The 17,662-nt window shown below is 33.6% G+C and overlaps 1 protein-coding gene across 1 annotated transcript; it reads right to left on the bottom strand.

Moving 5' to 3' along the window:
* Positions 1-2,382: 2,382 nt before the first annotated feature.
* LOC123545361 (uncharacterized) lies at positions 2,383-11,064 on the bottom strand. The gene is made up of 4 exons (XM_045331684.2): positions 10,388-11,064; positions 9,273-9,469; positions 8,344-8,393; positions 2,383-2,693 (listed from the first exon to the last, which is right to left on the bottom strand). The coding sequence occupies exons 1-4, from the start codon at positions 10,537-10,539 to the stop codon at positions 2,547-2,549; spliced, it is 546 nt and encodes a 181-aa protein (XP_045187619.1). The 5' UTR covers positions 10,540-11,064; the 3' UTR covers positions 2,383-2,546.
* Between the last annotated feature and the right edge of the window lie 6,598 nt (positions 11,065-17,662).

Raw genomic sequence — 17,662 nt, 5'->3', positions numbered from 1 at the left:
ATTTAACACCGAAGCTGGGACGAGTGCAATAGCTCTACCGTTTCTTTGAAAAGTCGAGCTAAAAACCTTAAGACTATATATATATGGCCAACCTAAAAAGATTTTATAGAAGACTAAAAACATGTACATTTAAGACCAGACATGTAATTTGCAAAGTTTCTACCTATATAAACTGTATAAAGGAAATCGATCCTTTAACATTTAATATTGTACTATTAATATCACAGAATTTCAGAAATATGGTATTTACCAACACATATACAATCACCTAGCCTGTTGAAAACGTTAAGGGTCAGCTAAAAGTTCTGTTAACATGTTTCAGACGTATTCAAAGCAAATAGTCAGTAAATGGAGATGTCTTAGAATACAATGTCATATTATCTTTGCATGTTCTAACACATGATATTTGCAAAATCACATATTTGCCTAATCACTGAAAAAGTACCCAGTCATGCGATAAGTGGCATGATGGAGCCTATCACATAATAATACTATGTCGTCAAATAGTGAACATTAATGTCATCTATGTCGTTTAAAAAAGAGTAAAATTTATATAGTACAATTTACAATAAAATTCTAGTTACAGGGCCTTAAACATCTTACACTATAGATAAACCTGGCATTTGACCTTCCTACCTCAAACATCTGCTGACTGCAGCCAAAACTTACAAATAAGGAACTAGAGAGGCAAAAGGAGAAACAGTTTTCTCAACTTTTCCCCCCAGAATCAATTTCAGGAAGCAACACACTTTCTCAGTCAGTGTCTATTTCAGATACCAAGGTCAAGAACCAAACTATTTACAAGCAAATAATTGTCGACGTTGTAGTATAAGATGGCAGCTTTTGGCACAGCAACGAATAATATCTGAATTTGTGAACAAAAAGATGAATTTATCTGTATCGTTCATTTTATAGAAATCTGGGTCTATTGATACAGCTTTTTCAAATAAACTCGCTCTAATTTCAGTATACAAATGGCAGTGCAAAAGAACATGAAACTCATCTTCAACACAATCCTTACACCATAAGCATGTTCTATTCTGAATAGGCAATCCCTCGTATCGACCCGTTTCTACACGGATAGGTGCAACTCCAAATCTGAACTTAGCAAAAGAAGACCGATGCATTCTGGGTATTACCAGTTTACAATAATTCTCACAAAAGATGTCCTGTTTTAACAACTTATAATTTCGGAGTTTATTTCCACCAGTACCTCTAATACTATTAGTTTTATTAACAACAGAGAGCCATGATATCTGAAACATTGATCTCATCTTTTCTAATACAGATTTTTTCATAGCAGCCTTGGGAATAGGATAGCTTATATCATAAAACTGAGAACAGTCAATTTTACTTAGGTGACTTTTGACTCTGTACATAAAGTTCCTACAGTTACCCCTAGCATTGTTCATACCATATATAAACACGTCTTGTTTAATCTATCATCATCCATCTTACTAAACCTTGACCACAGATTGCATATGGATTGCCATTGTCTTTCAAAAGGAGCTACCCAACCCAAATCTCCATTTACAGCTGCATTCGGTGTATACCTTCCCACTCCTAAATAGAACCTCATAGCTCGGTGTTGAACAGCATCTATACAGGAGAATGATCTCGTACCCCAAATGGCAGCGCCATATGCAATCACCGGCCAAACAATTGAATCATATAACTTAGTATAAACATCTAATGGAAGCCCTCCAGCATTATTAAACTTGGCAATAATCACACCAAGAGCTCTTCCGGCAGCTTGTGAGACAATCTTTGCTGTAATGTTATAATCAAGAAATTCAGTCAACACCAAACCAAGATAAACATATCTATCAACTATGGCTATCTCATCAGTCCACACACCTAAATTTGAAGTTTGTTCTATCTATACAGTTTGGTCTATAGTGAACAACCTGACTCTTTGTCGGACTTATAGACATACAGTTGATAGTACACCAGTCATGCAAGATATCCAACATACTTTGAAGATCAGATTCACAACCTGCCAGAAGAACTAATATCATCCGCATAGAGCAGAATACAGCATTTATCATTAGTACCAATGTCAACACCGTAACCACATGATTTAACTATAGATACAAAATCGTTAATATAAAAGTTGAAAAGTACTGGTGATAAACTACATCCTTGTCGTAAACCCATGTGTACATCAAACCAGTCTGTGGTAAAAGAATTTAGACGAACACATGATTTCACAGAAGAGTATAGGGATTTCAGCGCTGCATACATCTTACAATTAGCATGTATTCCTAATTCAGGAAGTTTCTTCCACAGAATATTTCTATTAATGCAATCATATGCTTTTTTAAAATCGATGTATGCACAGTATGTAGATAATTTTTTCTTTATTCTAGTTTCTATAATAGTTGTTATATAGTGTATATTACCTGTATCATAAGAATGATTTTCATGAAATTTTGTAGGTGAAAAAGTAGGTCACTAGGTCGTGGTGGGTCTTTAAAACTTAAAAGGTATTATGAAATGTCCACTAATGCACTTGAGCTTCATAAACAGTGTTCATTTTGACGGAACTACTTTTTCTTCTTCCACCTATTTATACCCTCAATAACTTTTCCTCCAATATACTGGAACACCCTCTCCCATGCCTTTCCTACTTTATTGTCGAAGTTGTCTCCTAATTGTTCTTCAAGTGTTGTAACGATGGCAGGCCACAGGCGCTGAAAAGAAATCAATTGCGAACACACTGATTACATTTATCAGACAATTCTTTTAAAACAATCGCATTTATTCGTCTGTTATCAATGATGTGACATGACATTCTATATCACGGAGTAGACCAATTTACAAACAGTTCCAACTTGGAATCCGTGTGGGATTCCGCTGATTTCTGTTTATTTTGAAGACGCCGCATTAATTGAAAACAAATATTAGTGTTGATGTTTGAGTTTTGGGCGGCTGATGTCTTATTTTGTCAATGAAAAGACATGCACTTACACCAAGATGTTTCTTTAATTGTTTCGTGATGCAAACGAGAAGTCTAATGCACTTTCACAGTATGAATATCTCAAACTTCTAGGACATATTCCTCACCGTTTTTCAAGGATTGTCCTAATCAATATAACTTAAAAGTGCTACTTCGAGGAAATATTACTAGTAACTATTCTTTATGCGCCCTGAACTGAGATAATATTGATACTTCATACGATAGCTTAATGGCTTAATAATTCTTTAATTACTGGGATTCTACTGGCTATTATTACATGTAATAAGAAAGACAACCAAGTATAGTATAACGATTGACATCAACTTCGTATGTCAAGAAACATATTTCACTAATAGTTTCCTTTTATGCACATATTGACATATTGGTCCTTTTTTTGGATTTCCAGTCTAAAACGTTATCAGACGACCAATCTTTTAGTGATTATTTCAAAAATAATAACACTGTACTAAATTAGAAGGTGATAATATCCATTAATGTATTAACTTTCTTTGAACAATATTATGATTAACGAGAGCATTATAACGATAAGGTCTTCTATGGATTCAAAAGATAATTAGAAAATGCTTTGCGAACAATTTGATAACGAGCATAAAATAATTTGTGTGCATTCAATTGAACATTGAACAAAATGACATTTAAACAAAACAATAACGCAGTGCAAATATAAACAATAAAAATACATTTCTGCGTTTCAGATAGCAATAGGGAGCAAAGAACACAACCAAGCAGATAAAAACACTAAAAATGTCACTGATTTACAAGTTTTACAATTCATCCAGAAGGTTTTAGATCCATGTGGAATAAACAACAGTATAGACCTTTTTACAGAGAGCTATTTCCTTAGCAACAGGAGACAATTTTCGCGTTTTATAGTTGTTTTGTTTTGTTTTTGTTTTATAGTAAATATCCACCGCAAGACAAAGGAAAATATATGTAGATCTTTGCAAACCCACAGCTGATATACTTTAACTAATGCGCATTATCAGCGATGATTTTGGATTAATAAACTATTTTTCAGCAATTTTGATCTCGACAAACTTGGGTTAAGAAAAATAAAAAAGAAGATATTTTCCATGAATTAATAAAGTAATAATAAAGTTTTTGTTTTATTTCCCAACATGATCTCGCAGAACTTACCACCTGTAGCAAGTAGCTTACACGATACTTGTAATATAATTAAAAGTCGAAGTTGAAAATAAAATGTTCAATTAACAAAGTTCAGCCTTTGATTTTGTATCCAATTATGCTCAAATGGGGGTCAATTCATTCCGTATTAAAAAAATAATCATCATCTTAAAATTGTTACTTTTTTATTTCTATTGACTCTGAATTTGAAAGTTTTTATTTGACAGTATCAAAGTGTTGGGATGGTAAATGCAGCGGTCAGATTTAAATAGAGAAGGGGTGGGTAGCGGTGAGGGGTGTCTACACTTACATTCTTTATCATAATTATTATATTAATTTACGGGTTATGACTTCTGCGCACGATACATTTTCGATATGAAAATGATCCAGCATGTCTTGGCGGCGGGTAATAAAATATAGTAATTATCGGAGATTTATATTAGGTATTTTCCTTTGGTATGTAGTTTTATTATACCTCACATAAATGTCCAATGCAAATTTCCCATTAGTTTAACTTGAATAATATATCATATTCCCCAGTGATTTTATATCACATGTGCAAAATCGTTATTTTCAATTTCTGCGCAGGTGATATGATCCATAATTTCATATCACATGCGCAATAGCGTTATTTTGTTTTTCTGCGCATGTGATATTATTGTTTCATATCACCCGTTGAGAGATTGATACTTTCGCATTGATTATTTCTTTTTTATGCTACGTGCAAAATATTTCGAAAACAATTTTTCATCAAATATTGAATCGAAACTACAACAATAAGTTTGGAAATGATCTAACTAAGAAAATGAGTGCTCACACATATGTTTCATTTAGAAAAAGAAAGTTATCGCCGTTTTTCGAATGCTACTGATTGACGCAATGTTGAAATATTAGAATAAATATAGGGGTCAGCGATATGTAAACGTCTCGATTAAATCTATCAAAAAAGTCTTATTACACGGCAAAGAAATGCAATATTTATATAATAGTCATTGATTTGATTCATATCTAACGAATTTAGATGTTTTGTAACTACACTTTCATCGTTTTAAAAGGAAATGTCCATTAAAGTTCCAAAGTATATTCTTATAGATTTTTAAATACTAGATATCACGTGAAATGTTTATTTTTGATTCACAAAACAGCTCCGCCACGTAGTATATTAATCCGAGTGCGTTCTTATCACGGCATTAAAGTATGTTACATCAAAGCCATCGTATATGCTTCAGTAACTTTTATGATCCGCTCTAATTAGGGGACACCCTCGAGATTAAGTTAGGGTCTTGATTACCCAGGTGATCTATGTTTTATCATGTTATTTGCATAATAGTTACGTAATAATTTCCTGTATATTACTTAAAACAGCAACTTCAGTGACAAGAAGCCGCGACCCCAAGAGTGTATATCAAAATCCCCTTGATCAAAATCCCCTCCACTGAAAAATGGCTGGGTGTTACAAAATCCCCTTCATACTTTTGCAGGGGGTATCAAAATCCCCTCTGTGATTAACATTATAGATATATAGATATCAGTGCTCCAAATTATATTATGTTTCCTAAAGGCATTGTATTTACGTGCTTTATGCAGTAGACTTTAAAGTTGTATATAGTTGTATTTGAACTTGATGAAATAAGTAAAAATCACAGAGGGGATTATGATACCCCCTGCAAAAGTATGAAGGGGATTTTGTAACACCCTGTCATTTTTCAGTGTAGGGGATTTTGATCAAGGGGATTTTGATTGTCTCCCGTCATTCAAGTCGGAGAAAAATATATACAACAACTATTTGAAGTTTTGAGGAAAAAATAGATAAAATGAAAGAAAATATGACATTTTTAAATGTAAGAAACAAGTTTTATATTTGTATGATGTATGGAAATAGACTGGAAATGCTTGTTATTTTCTGACGAAAATAAGAATATAAAGCAGGCTTTTCAGGTAAGATATGATTAATAACATACATGTCTTTAATCAAAACATACTGTACAATAAATTACTTGACTGAAATTATCTTTATAGTGGCAAAACAATTCGTAATATAATGATAATTTTATGTAGGTTTTCTTATCGTTGAGCGTTCTTTGCCACACGTTAAGAGCGCATGCGCGTTAAAATCAAAACATCCGTGACATAACATAGCAACCGATAGCTTTTGTAAAAAGGTCTATAGACAAAATATGGCGACAAATAATCATAAAACAAATACATAAGTCATATTCTATTTAACACCACATACATATATTTTCCAAATATACAACACAAAAAGTTACATTTATGGTACCATACAACTGAAATTGTACATGCATGTATATAATAAAAAATGTATTATTAAAAAAAATGGTTGAGCTTTATATTCTATCTTAAACGGTTCATTTTCTTCTGAAATGTTATTTTAGACGTTATAAAAGTAAGCCCCATTTTATGTACAGATCTTGATTCGAAATAGCAAGATCCGATCTATAGAGCTTAAAAGGAAAAGTATATAATGTACAAATCGACTGCAATTGTATCAATGTCCACACACAGTCACTTTTTGTCCGAAAATGAAATAACAAAAAGCGATACGCAGATCTAGAATTCCATCTCTCTTTTAACAATAAAGAAAAACAAGAGAATAATGATATGCATAAAAATTTGGTATGCAAGATATGCAATTACTATTAGTATAACTGTATTATGTTATTAATATATATCAATTATTACCTTTTATTAAGCTTGTATAAGATTTTGGTAGTATTTTAGACATTTCCCCCGTATTTCGACTTATTCGGAAACAATCGGAGATGTGCTACTTCATGTAGCAGCGATGTGAAGCGCTTCACTGTTTTGATTTATAAAGGCAGATCCCTTCCAGAAATTAACCTTTTATTTGATTTTATGAAACATACCCTTTCGTGTATTTTTATAGTATGTATCTCTTTTGCCGGAATATTTCAACATTCTGAACAAATAGTCAAGTTGAAGATTAAAATAAAAACATTTTCAATAATTTGCACATTAAAGACAGAAAAACCGGATTTAGGAATATTTGTATGAATCTGTATTTCCATTGAATTTTTGTTATATGCGAAACGTACATTGTACATTTTTGACATACCTTGAATTTCAGACTCATGATAGGCAGATCTGAAAGCTTAATTAATGGGGCTCAACGCTAACCATTTCTAGGACTGTGTTACATAGTGTTCACCGTCTCAGTGTTTGTGTTGTCATTGTCTGTTTGTGTTACTTTGCATTCTTGTAAACATGTCAATCAATACACATACATAAGTACCATTTTCCTTCATCGCTGATGTTCCTGTCTTTTGTTTTGTTTTATTTTGTTGTTTTTTTTTTTGTTACCGTAACGTGTGTAAGCGATTCACTTTGTCAGAATAACTTTTATCTACACTATCCTGCTATTTCGGAGCAATACGAGATTTTGTGTACGTTTAAGCAGTTTATACTCAGTGGATTTTTGTGCCAAGGACCGTTCACATGTATATCGGAAATAAACTTTATTAATTATTGGTTTAGTCCACTTATTTCAAATACAGTTTTTCTTAGATTACATTTAAATGCATAAAAAGATGTTACAGCACTTCAGAACTTTTTATTTAATTATTTTCATCTGTACTATTTAGTTAAATGCAGTAAAGATTCGAGAACGACGAGCGTTTCAAGTCAGTCACTGATCTACGAACATTCAACATACTCGATAAGCCATCCAATGCTTCAAAAAATCTAAAAAGCTCACCTTTTTCTGGCGTGATTTTACAGTTATTATGGGTTATTATGTAGTTGATACGAAAAGGTTAGTAAGACAGAAATTGTGAGTTGATACCAAAAAGTACTCGTACATCTTAGTCAAAGCTTTTTGGAGGGCAGCTTATTTTGTTTTGAAGTATGTAATCGTAATAAAGCATTGCCATTGGCAACTTAATACAGATATATGAAATAAATCAGTCCATAAAAGTAATTTAGTTCTTCCGCGGCTCTTAACATTAAACGATGCTAATATTTAATTCGAAGATATGGTATAAGATCCGGTAATGTGTAGTCCGGACAAGGAAAAATATGCAGCCAACTCCATATCTCGAACTCGCTTATGTCGAAATTCCAGCGATCTCAAAGACATTTTCAAGTCCCGTCCCGAAAACACGTGTACAACATATCAAATTTCGATTATCTCAAAGTAAATTATGGAATACAAGATACCGAATTTCAACTGTATTTGGACTGGACTTTTATATACTTACAGGAACCATATCAGACTTTACACCGTACATCACGTGCCTTTCACCGATACCTGCAAAAGAATATATGGGAGTACAATATATGTTTATTGCAGATTTTCATACCACATACCAAATAAAATTTGTAGGTCTGGTCGAGGGTAACATAATTTTAGTTTGACATTTTAGCTCTCATTAGAGTTCTATTCATTTTATGAAAAATATTAGTTAAAATACGGAAGAGTATTTAGTAACCATCTAATAGTGAACTTTCCGTGTAACGCAAGTAAAGCACTTTTCGCTAAAATAATATCTCCACCTCTCCGGTGAATATCTCAGTTACATTTTCTGTTATATCTGAATTGCAGACAAACAGAAGACTGGAACTGATGCATGGCTGTACTCCAACCCAGAAAACTAGATAGCCCTGCACATTTAGTGAACGTTTTAGACTGGCCCTCCAGCTCGCCGGATTTTTATCTGATAAAGCACTTGTAGGATTCTTATGCTTTGGACCAAGAAGTCTGCATGGGTTAACACGTCACTAAAGTGTTATTTTAAATTACAGTATGTCTATGCGCATTCGTTGTCACGAAGTTTCTCTCGCGGCATCGTATAGAGATACAAGAAAGAATTTTTGCTGTAAGTGTGCTCAAAAACACGAAAAAGATAATAAAAATATTCTTGCGTTGAGCAGAATTACGATGTTTTCATATTTTTTTATGATTCGTTCGTTTGAAAAGTGCGTTGAATGAATGCCTACTTTTGTGACTTTTCAAAAAAATTATGATTCTGAGTTTCATTTTTTAAAACATATGTTTCTAAACGGATACCAAATTTCAAAATTAAGTTATCATTGGTTGTAAAGGTACTCGCAATTTATCGAGTGTCACGGATATAATATACAAATGGAGATGTAAAAGCAAGTAAAGTGGATATTTATTGGTAGGTACCAATGAGTAAAGCTGTGAGGTGTTCACTATCGTTTAAGCATTCAACTGCTGCTCCTAGCGCTTCCATGACTATACGGCCGTGCATACGGAGTTTATCTTCATCAAATTCACCCTCCTCGATATTGCCCATCTCCATGTCTTCCCCTCGCAACTTTGTGTAGAACAACCGCTTCAAATCTCTGTTGTCCTTGAAAAACCTGAAACAAAGTTAAAATTGGGAGAAAAACTAGATACCGCTATTGATATACGGACATTGACCAGTGTTGTGTAATTTCAGAAGAGTGGGTTATAATGGATACAAATATTGGTAGATCTAATTCATTATAGATCTTATTGTAGTAAAGTCACAGACAGTATTGCGTGAGATAATTAACACTTCGGCATATAATAGATGAGCCTTAATAGCATTTTGATCATTTATATGGCGACTGTTCTGTTTAACCATTTCAATAATGCCCAATGTTAGCTAATGAGTTTTCTCATATTTTCCAGGTATTAAGTTCTGCTAACAACAAACCTTGTATGAGAACTGTTCTTTACCATTTGTCGCCAATATTTATGAAAGGTTCAATGAAACAGATTCGTGGAAATGAAAATTCATTCTGTAAGCAAAACCAATCAAGCAAACATAAAAAAATGGAGTTGGGTTACAGTGTGATTTACTCTAGAAATGATACTCTCCCAGAGTGTATTTTTGGCTATAAATAATCGCTATCAAATAGTCCCTCTGCATCTGACCACAATTTGAGAGTAATTTTAGATGAGAGCCGTGAGTTATTTAGAAAGTTTCTGGATACCTGCTTATCCTGCTATTAGAAATGAGATTGTGAAAGGAATGTTATTTGTCTGGTTAAGGATTTAATTGGTAGCACTAACAAAGTTGGCATATGGCTCAATTTAAACTGATATCATTATATCTAATATATTCCTTGCACATTTCAAAATATGTTATTATATTGCCATATGTAATGGTAAAGAAATGAAATATAAATATTACATTTGTTACTATTTCATTATTATGATTATCATCATAAACATAAGCATTATCTGTAGAAGAAATTGCCAGAAATCCTAATACTTTTACATGACCCATTGTTCAAAATATCCGGCCTTACCTTTTAAATATGATAAGTCCTATATTATCCATGTCTTGCTGCACGAGTAACCAGCTTTCCTGTACGAGTCGTATATCCTCAGCTGATACAAACTGTGGAAGTTCTTTATCGTCAGAATGCGCGAGACGCGAACTTGATACCACACAACCCATCACGCGTACACTCTCAGTCGCTAAACACACAGAGTCGCTAAACACACTAAGTCGCTAAACACACTCAGTCGCTAAACACAGTCGCCAAACACTACAGTCGCTAAACACTAAATATCCATCGAATCCTTAATATTAACCGCTCATGTGTTTCTTAAGAAAGCAATGTCTTTTCTGTGAAATATATTACAAGTAGTGTTTGGTTACTGTCTGAATCCTTTTATAAGCTAATAATTGCAAATATTCCACGGAGAAAGTTAATTAAAATAAAATCTTCATCAATATATTTCTGCTGCAGCTGTGAGTGTGCAAGCGTCCATCATTATTTGTCATCTAGATTTAAGTTATAATCTTCGATCGCTTAGGTAGTTTATGATAATAATGACATCTAAAGATAGTATTCCATTAGCGAGTTGTGAAAGAGCTAATTCCGTTCTACAGTAGATACTGTAAAATCAATTTGTAGAATTTAATACACTATTTCTCAATTCTGCTCAGTCCTGGTAATGTTCATGCTAGTTTTGTGGACATTATCAGCACGTTTATTACAAGCCAAGCATGTCACCGATTATGACCGACCAACGGCTAACATATCAACAACCATGGCCAGTATAAGAAATTCAAAAAAAAAATTGTTTTTTTCACAAGTTAGTTTCAAATTATGATTCGACATGTTAAATGAGAATTTACTGGAAAAAGTGGGCAATTCTTATTTGTCAATGAAATAAATATTTTCTTGCTATTTTCAACATGCTAAGTTTATTTTACAACTTGTAATAACTCGCTTCAAGAAATCTAGCGTCGGACTACTCTCCTCGACTCTATTACGGAACGAGTTAAGGAAAACTTTCGCAAGTATAGCGATCATGTTTTCCTATATGGTCGGTACAGAAAATTAAAAATACAATTCATTACAGTTGCAGTGTTGCTTTTATCCGACAATCTGTTGTTATTTGGTTAGCCTTTTTTTCATATGGGAAAATTAGACCCATCGATTTTTCGCACGAGTGAAAATATTTTATATAGCGCAAAGAAGGAGCCATTTACTTTTTTTAAATTTATGGGAAAAGTATTATAAGTATTTTAGCTTTGCAAACGATGTGATAATATTCAATGCAGTGTCTTTCTTATGAATAGAAAAAGGTCTTTTTAGCGCATACTTTATGTCTGTCTATCTACAATGAGATATATAGTAAAATATGGCTAATTTGCTGAAATTTCTTCTGTTTATCAAAGAATAAATAGATTCTTATTTGCCGTTGAAGACCATTGCAAACGACTTAGTAATCTATATTCATTTAGCTGTTGTTTCATATCAACTTCAGTTTTCTAGGGGAAGAAGAAAATGGTCTTTTTTAAGCATTTTGCAGATGAGTATAGGTTTTTTATCGCTATCGGAAAGACTCGAACATTCTCGAACATTCTCGTATATTCCCGTCAATTCTTACGGAATTTAAGCTCCTTAACGGTAAAGACTGATTTCTTCTCACCCGCTAAACTGCAAACGTGCACGAATTTATAAATTAGTGGACGCGCCATAATATGATTTTTGTCGAGCCCGCTTGCGGAGGCAAAGACATAGTTGTCCAAATGGCTGTTCGGTGTATGTGCGTGCGTGCGTCCGTCAGTGCGTGCGTGAGCAATCTTGTTTATATTTGGCATGAATGTAAACTTCAGTGAGACGGAGTGTTAGGCGCAAACCCGACGTTCCTAACTCAAAGGTCAAGGTCACACTTAGAGGTCAAAGGTCAAATTCAATAATGACTTTGTCCGGAGCATTTCTTCTTCATGCATGGAGGGATTTTGATGTAACTTGGCACAATTATTCATCATCATGAGACGGAGTGTCATGCGCAAGAATCAGGTCCCTAGGTCTAAGGTCAAGGTCACACTAAAAGGTCAAAGGATACAAGAATGACAACTTTGTCCTGAGCATTTCTTCTTCGTGCATGGAGGGATTTTGATGTAACTCCTCACAAATGTTCACCACCATGAGACGGAGTGTCATGCGCAAGAACCAGGTCCTTAGGTCTAAGGTCAAGGTCACACTTAGAGGTCAAAGGTCAGATACAAGAATGACATTGTCCGGAGCATTTTTTTTTTTCATTTTTTCATGCATAGAGGGATTTTGATGTAACTTGGCACAATTGTCTTTACAGCCAATAGTCAATTTCAAACAGCTTGAGGATCGAAATATGATTTTTCAAAAAGAAGAATTTCGAGTTTGCATCGGATTTGGATCTTGCTCGAAGTTCGGAACTGAAATGTTCAGTGTTTTATTCGAGCCAGCATTGAACATCGAGTCAGTTGAAAATGGAAATCTTAAGGAATTGATTTCGAACTTGAATTAATTTTCGAGAGTGTAGAAGAAAAACGACCGTTAAAAGTTTCGAACGTTGAAATTTGAGGCGGCATATTTTGGGTAAGTTAGAAGTAGAAGATCGAAATTCAAATTTTCGAAAGGATGACGTTAAATTTTGCTTAGATTGAATTTCCCACCAACTCGTAAAACGAAATTCAAATCAGAAGAAACCATTGAATTTCGAGGCAGAATTGAAAATAGAGCCAATAGAAAGATCGAAATTCAAATATTTTGAGGGGTGCAGCGGTCCAGGGATCGAGGGTACGAGCCTCATTCGGGTCACGATCATGACTTCTCATATGACATCAGTACTGGTTTTTCCAGGAAGTTAACTCGAGAGTGGTTACAATAAGCTTGAAGCTTTCATCACAATCGAGCTACAACAATTAAGTATAAACTAAACATTTTGAGCGAGCATGAATTTCTAGTCAATCGGCATTTTAAAGAACATTTAAATTGCGATCTTTAAACTGGCTCTTAATTCTATACCTGCTCGATATTCAGACTGAAAATTTGACATTGATTTTTGAACTTGTTCGACATTCAGTGCTAGATTTTCGAAACGTCGAGCGAGCTTGCAAATAAAACTAATGCAAGATCGAAATCCAGCTGTTTCAAATTTAATCCCAGTTTTAAATTCGATTGCTTTGAAAATTTGAGCAGGCTTGAAATATAATACCGGGAATAATCTATTAAGTATTTTAACCTTTAGCCAGCTGGACACGATTGATTCTGCCTTTGCGACCAGTGTAGATCATGATCAACCTGCATATACGAGCAGTCTGATCATGATCTGCACTGTTCGCCATTCAGTCAGTGTCTTTTTTAACAGTTAATGGTACTGTCCAAATTGAAGGATGGACAAGTTCATTATAGAAATTTAGCTGGGTAATGGTTAAAAATTTGAATTTCAATATATCCAGTCTTGCACGATTTTTAATCTTTGAATTATGATCTTGAGCAGATCGCAGTTTCAGTATTATATTGAAATTCAGCTTTTCAAATTTTGAGTACGATTTTCGAGCTGGCTCGACACTAATTACTTGCTCGACATCTGACTTTAAAAAATTCACGACATGACAATAAATGTGAAGTTATTCGATAACCGCCCCCCCCCCCCCCAAAAAAAAAAAAAACAACATCTATTTAATACCTTTATTTCATAATCACGATCAACCAACAAAGTCTTATAAAAGCGAGCTTCCATCTGATTGTAAAATAGTAGAAATCATTTTTGCAAAGTCATTGTTCTGTTTTATAATAATGTGTTTGTTGAGAATACCATTATACAGGTATTCTTATTAATCCACCAAATATACCACTTAGGTTCCGGCTAGTTCCAATTTATTTGCAATCACTGTAGATTAGACTTGGCAATATTGTGTAACGGTACATTGGCGAAGAAGGGGTTACTTGTTAGACATCGGCTTACAATACGGAGTAGGCCGAAAACTACCGAACAGTCTCGACAGCAGATTTACCTGGCCAAACTTATTATCGGATTTTGCGGCGATTTTCGTGATGGGTCTAATTTTCCCATATGTCTACCCAGGCATTTTAGATACAGTAACAACAGATACAATATCCATTACCTTTGATAAGATAAAACAAGGTATTTATATCATGACATAGCTAGACATTCGTATAATTCCTTGCTAGAACATTGCTACTTTGAATTTGAAGGAAGAAGGTTTTAGGCCGTTCCGCAAAATTCTTTGACATTGAATGCTGAAGAACAATGATGCTGTAGCTACTGTCCTCCTTAGTCTTCTTGTGAAATATAACCGTTAGTTCACTGTCCAAGAACTCATAGAAGTGAGTATGCGGATGGGCGACAACACACGTCAGCTACGTAGCTATGACTTCATGATTTAATTCCCTTGTAGTTTGTTTGAGTCACCTTTATATTACAGTATAAATGGTTGGATAAAAGTTAAAAACACTAAAGATTTTAGATTAAATAATAAATATTTGCCCTGCAAATACAATTTCAGCAGTAGATCCACCAAGTTAAATTGTGAAAAGCACAAGAAATACTTTTTAAAACATAACTAAACCCGTTTCTGACCACGGATAAAAAAGAGTAAGATGAAGTATACCGCTTTTATGATTTTCATTCGCTTAAATCTTCAAGGAGTTTTGACCTTTTAAACTGACAAAACTGTTCATTGAGACAACGGCATACCCATGATACGTTACCCGCTATACCTTGAAGTTTTACTGCATTTTTTATAAAGACACGGTGTCACAATTTTATAAAACCACTTCCTGTAAAGCCGGGGAGTATAGCCCTCTGTCCATTGCCCATGTAAAGGCATAAAATCAATTTGAAAACATATATCAAAATTCTGTCAAACGATTCCATCTTGTCTGGCTATCGACTAAATAATATTTTTAAAATTCTAAGTTTCTATTTTTCGCGGCTTGGTTGAGAAGGAAATAGCCAAATTATGCAAAATTTGAATAATTAATGGAGTTTCTCCTATATATGAACAAAACATGCGGTCTGTACGAATACTATTGCGTAAAACGTTTAGGAATATAAAATAGATATAAATGTAATTTTACAGGGAGTTTCAGGACGTGTTGAACAAAATAATTTCGAGCCTCTGTTCAGTTTTTTTTTATTCCACATGGATAACAAATAATTCAAAATTGAAAGACAAAAATGTAAGATTCTTTTCATAGCATCATACATTTTTTATATGAAGAAGACCGAATCGGCATACATCAAGGAAGTAATCGTCAACTATTACGGATGCACTAACTTAATAAACTTAATCAAATACATGATTGTTACATGATTCATGTCTTTTACTTCACGGTCTATGTTAGGATGATTTTTTTACATTATTATGTTGGAGGACCATATGTTAGACTATGTTATCCTCCTTAAATAAAGTTATTATTATTATCATTATTATCATTATTATTATTATTATTGCTATCATTATTAATATTATTATTATTATTATTTTCATGTATAAAGCAATTTCGCCAAAATAAAAAAATAAAACTGCTTATATACAAGGCAAAAAATAAATCTTATGCAGATTTCTTGTATGCTGTCTCTCTTTCAAGCTAGGAAACTACTACTTTTTTATGAAAAGTTACTTTGTTTAACATTGACAGCATTCTTACTTTATTCATATTCATACTGTACTATTCTTAAAAATGCAGCAATCTCCTTATAAAAATGTGTAATGTTTTATAACGCATAAATTTTACACCTTTATTTGCTTTCAATTATTTGGAATAGCCTCCTTAGTGTATAAAAAATCAATTTCTGTAAAACATATTGATCATTATATCTATACCACAGAGAAAATTACCTAGCAGTTAGCAGCACTTGTTGAGTAAATTGTATGTAGGCCTTATTATTCAAAATGTGTTCCCTCGTTAAATAAAGTCTATTTATTATTATTGTTGTTGTGTTTGTTGTTGTTGTGAAAGTGAAACGGGGTTTGAGGTCCTCCCCCCAAGATTTGTTAGAAACAATGTTCGCAAATGGTGAATTCCGGGCATATCCGGGTGTTTTAGACGTAACTTTCCATTGTTTCTAGTTGTAAGGTACGACTTTCATCACATCAAAATAATCTTCAGTTAAACAATTCCAAACCTTTGTTCACCTTTTGAATAAGCTCAAAAAACTTTATATAGAGATGTTCCGAAATCTGGCAGGTAGATAGAAATCATCTTTACATACTTTAATCCGTATGTAATGAATTAAAAGCAATTTGTTTTGGTGTTTTCAATCTGAAATGTGTAGGGTATTGGAAAGTCCTCTCACGGGATATTTTTAAAAATAATGTTTGTTTGCCTATTCTTGGGTCTTGAAACGTAGTTTTCCCTGCATTAAAAGTATTATTTTTCTGGTTTTTAGTTTAAGTTAGTTTAAGATGGAACCTTACAACAAATACATAGGAGGACCAGAATACAAAAAAAAAAACAAAAACGCAGCAAATAGTTCTGAATCTAAAAGTATTTTCTTTCGCTCTGATGTTTATTGGTCAGTCTGTTCATCATAATATATATTATAGTCATTTTCACAATTATTTCACTCAAGATTATATAAAACAACACATTTCTTGAGGCTTTAAAATAAGTAAACAGTCAGAGTTTCGAATGGAGTTTCACAGTTTTTATGTAGATTCAAACGACACACTCCTGATCAGGTGACCCCAGCCATCAGAGATGATCAAAATACCCGAATTATATTTGAATATAGATCTATATGGTAAGAGAACACCAATTGTTTTCCCATAGACTTACATTATAACATTATGGCGTGTACGGCCTTCCATAAATCGAAACATATAATATATATCAAATCACATTTTTTCAAGAACTATCTTAGTTCCACCAAAATATCGGACGAAAAACATATGAATAGTGATAGTTTATTTAAGTAATTTTCGTGTGAAAGAGATGTATGGGCGGCGGTTACCGCCAAAATTAGTAAATATACAATCCATCCATTAACGTTTCAGTGAGTGCACTGCCATATTAAATAGAGGGGTGGTCCTTGTTTGAGGAGCCATATCTTCATAACCTGATGTCCGATAAATGATACCTTGTTGCAAAGGGCAAGCCAGTACCTAGAGAAAAACCCGATCGGCTAGGGGTCAAGGTCATAGGTCAAATTCATGTAATATTCTCAAAATATGAACTTGTCAGAGCAGTCATGACAGTCCTGAAAACCCTCGTCGCGACATATCGTGCCAAAATTGCCAATTCGACGCACGACATTGCGAAGCGACATCG

Source organism: Mercenaria mercenaria, chromosome 1 (genome assembly GCF_021730395.1).
Source record: "Mercenaria mercenaria strain notata chromosome 1, MADL_Memer_1, whole genome shotgun sequence".
NCBI classification, from domain to species: domain Eukaryota; kingdom Metazoa; phylum Mollusca; class Bivalvia; order Venerida; family Veneridae; genus Mercenaria; species Mercenaria mercenaria.
This window is presented reverse-complemented; position numbering and strand designations above follow the sequence as displayed.

What these genes read in the sequence shown, in the direction of transcription:
- LOC123545361 (XM_045331684.2), bottom strand. Translation starts at nt 10,539, where the DNA reads ATGGGTTGTGTGGTATCAAGTTCGCGTCTCGCGCATTCTGACGATAAA. An exon ending in GGACTTATCATATTTAAAAG is followed by an intron (nt 9,470 to 10,387) that starts GTAAGGCCGGAT and finishes ACTTTGTTTCAG; the next exon opens with GTTTTTCAAGGACAACAGAG. An exon ending in TAAAGTCTGATATGGTTCCT is followed by an intron (nt 2,694 to 8,343) that starts GTAAGTATATAA and finishes ATTTCTTTTCAG; the next exon opens with CGCCTGTGGCCTGCCATCGT.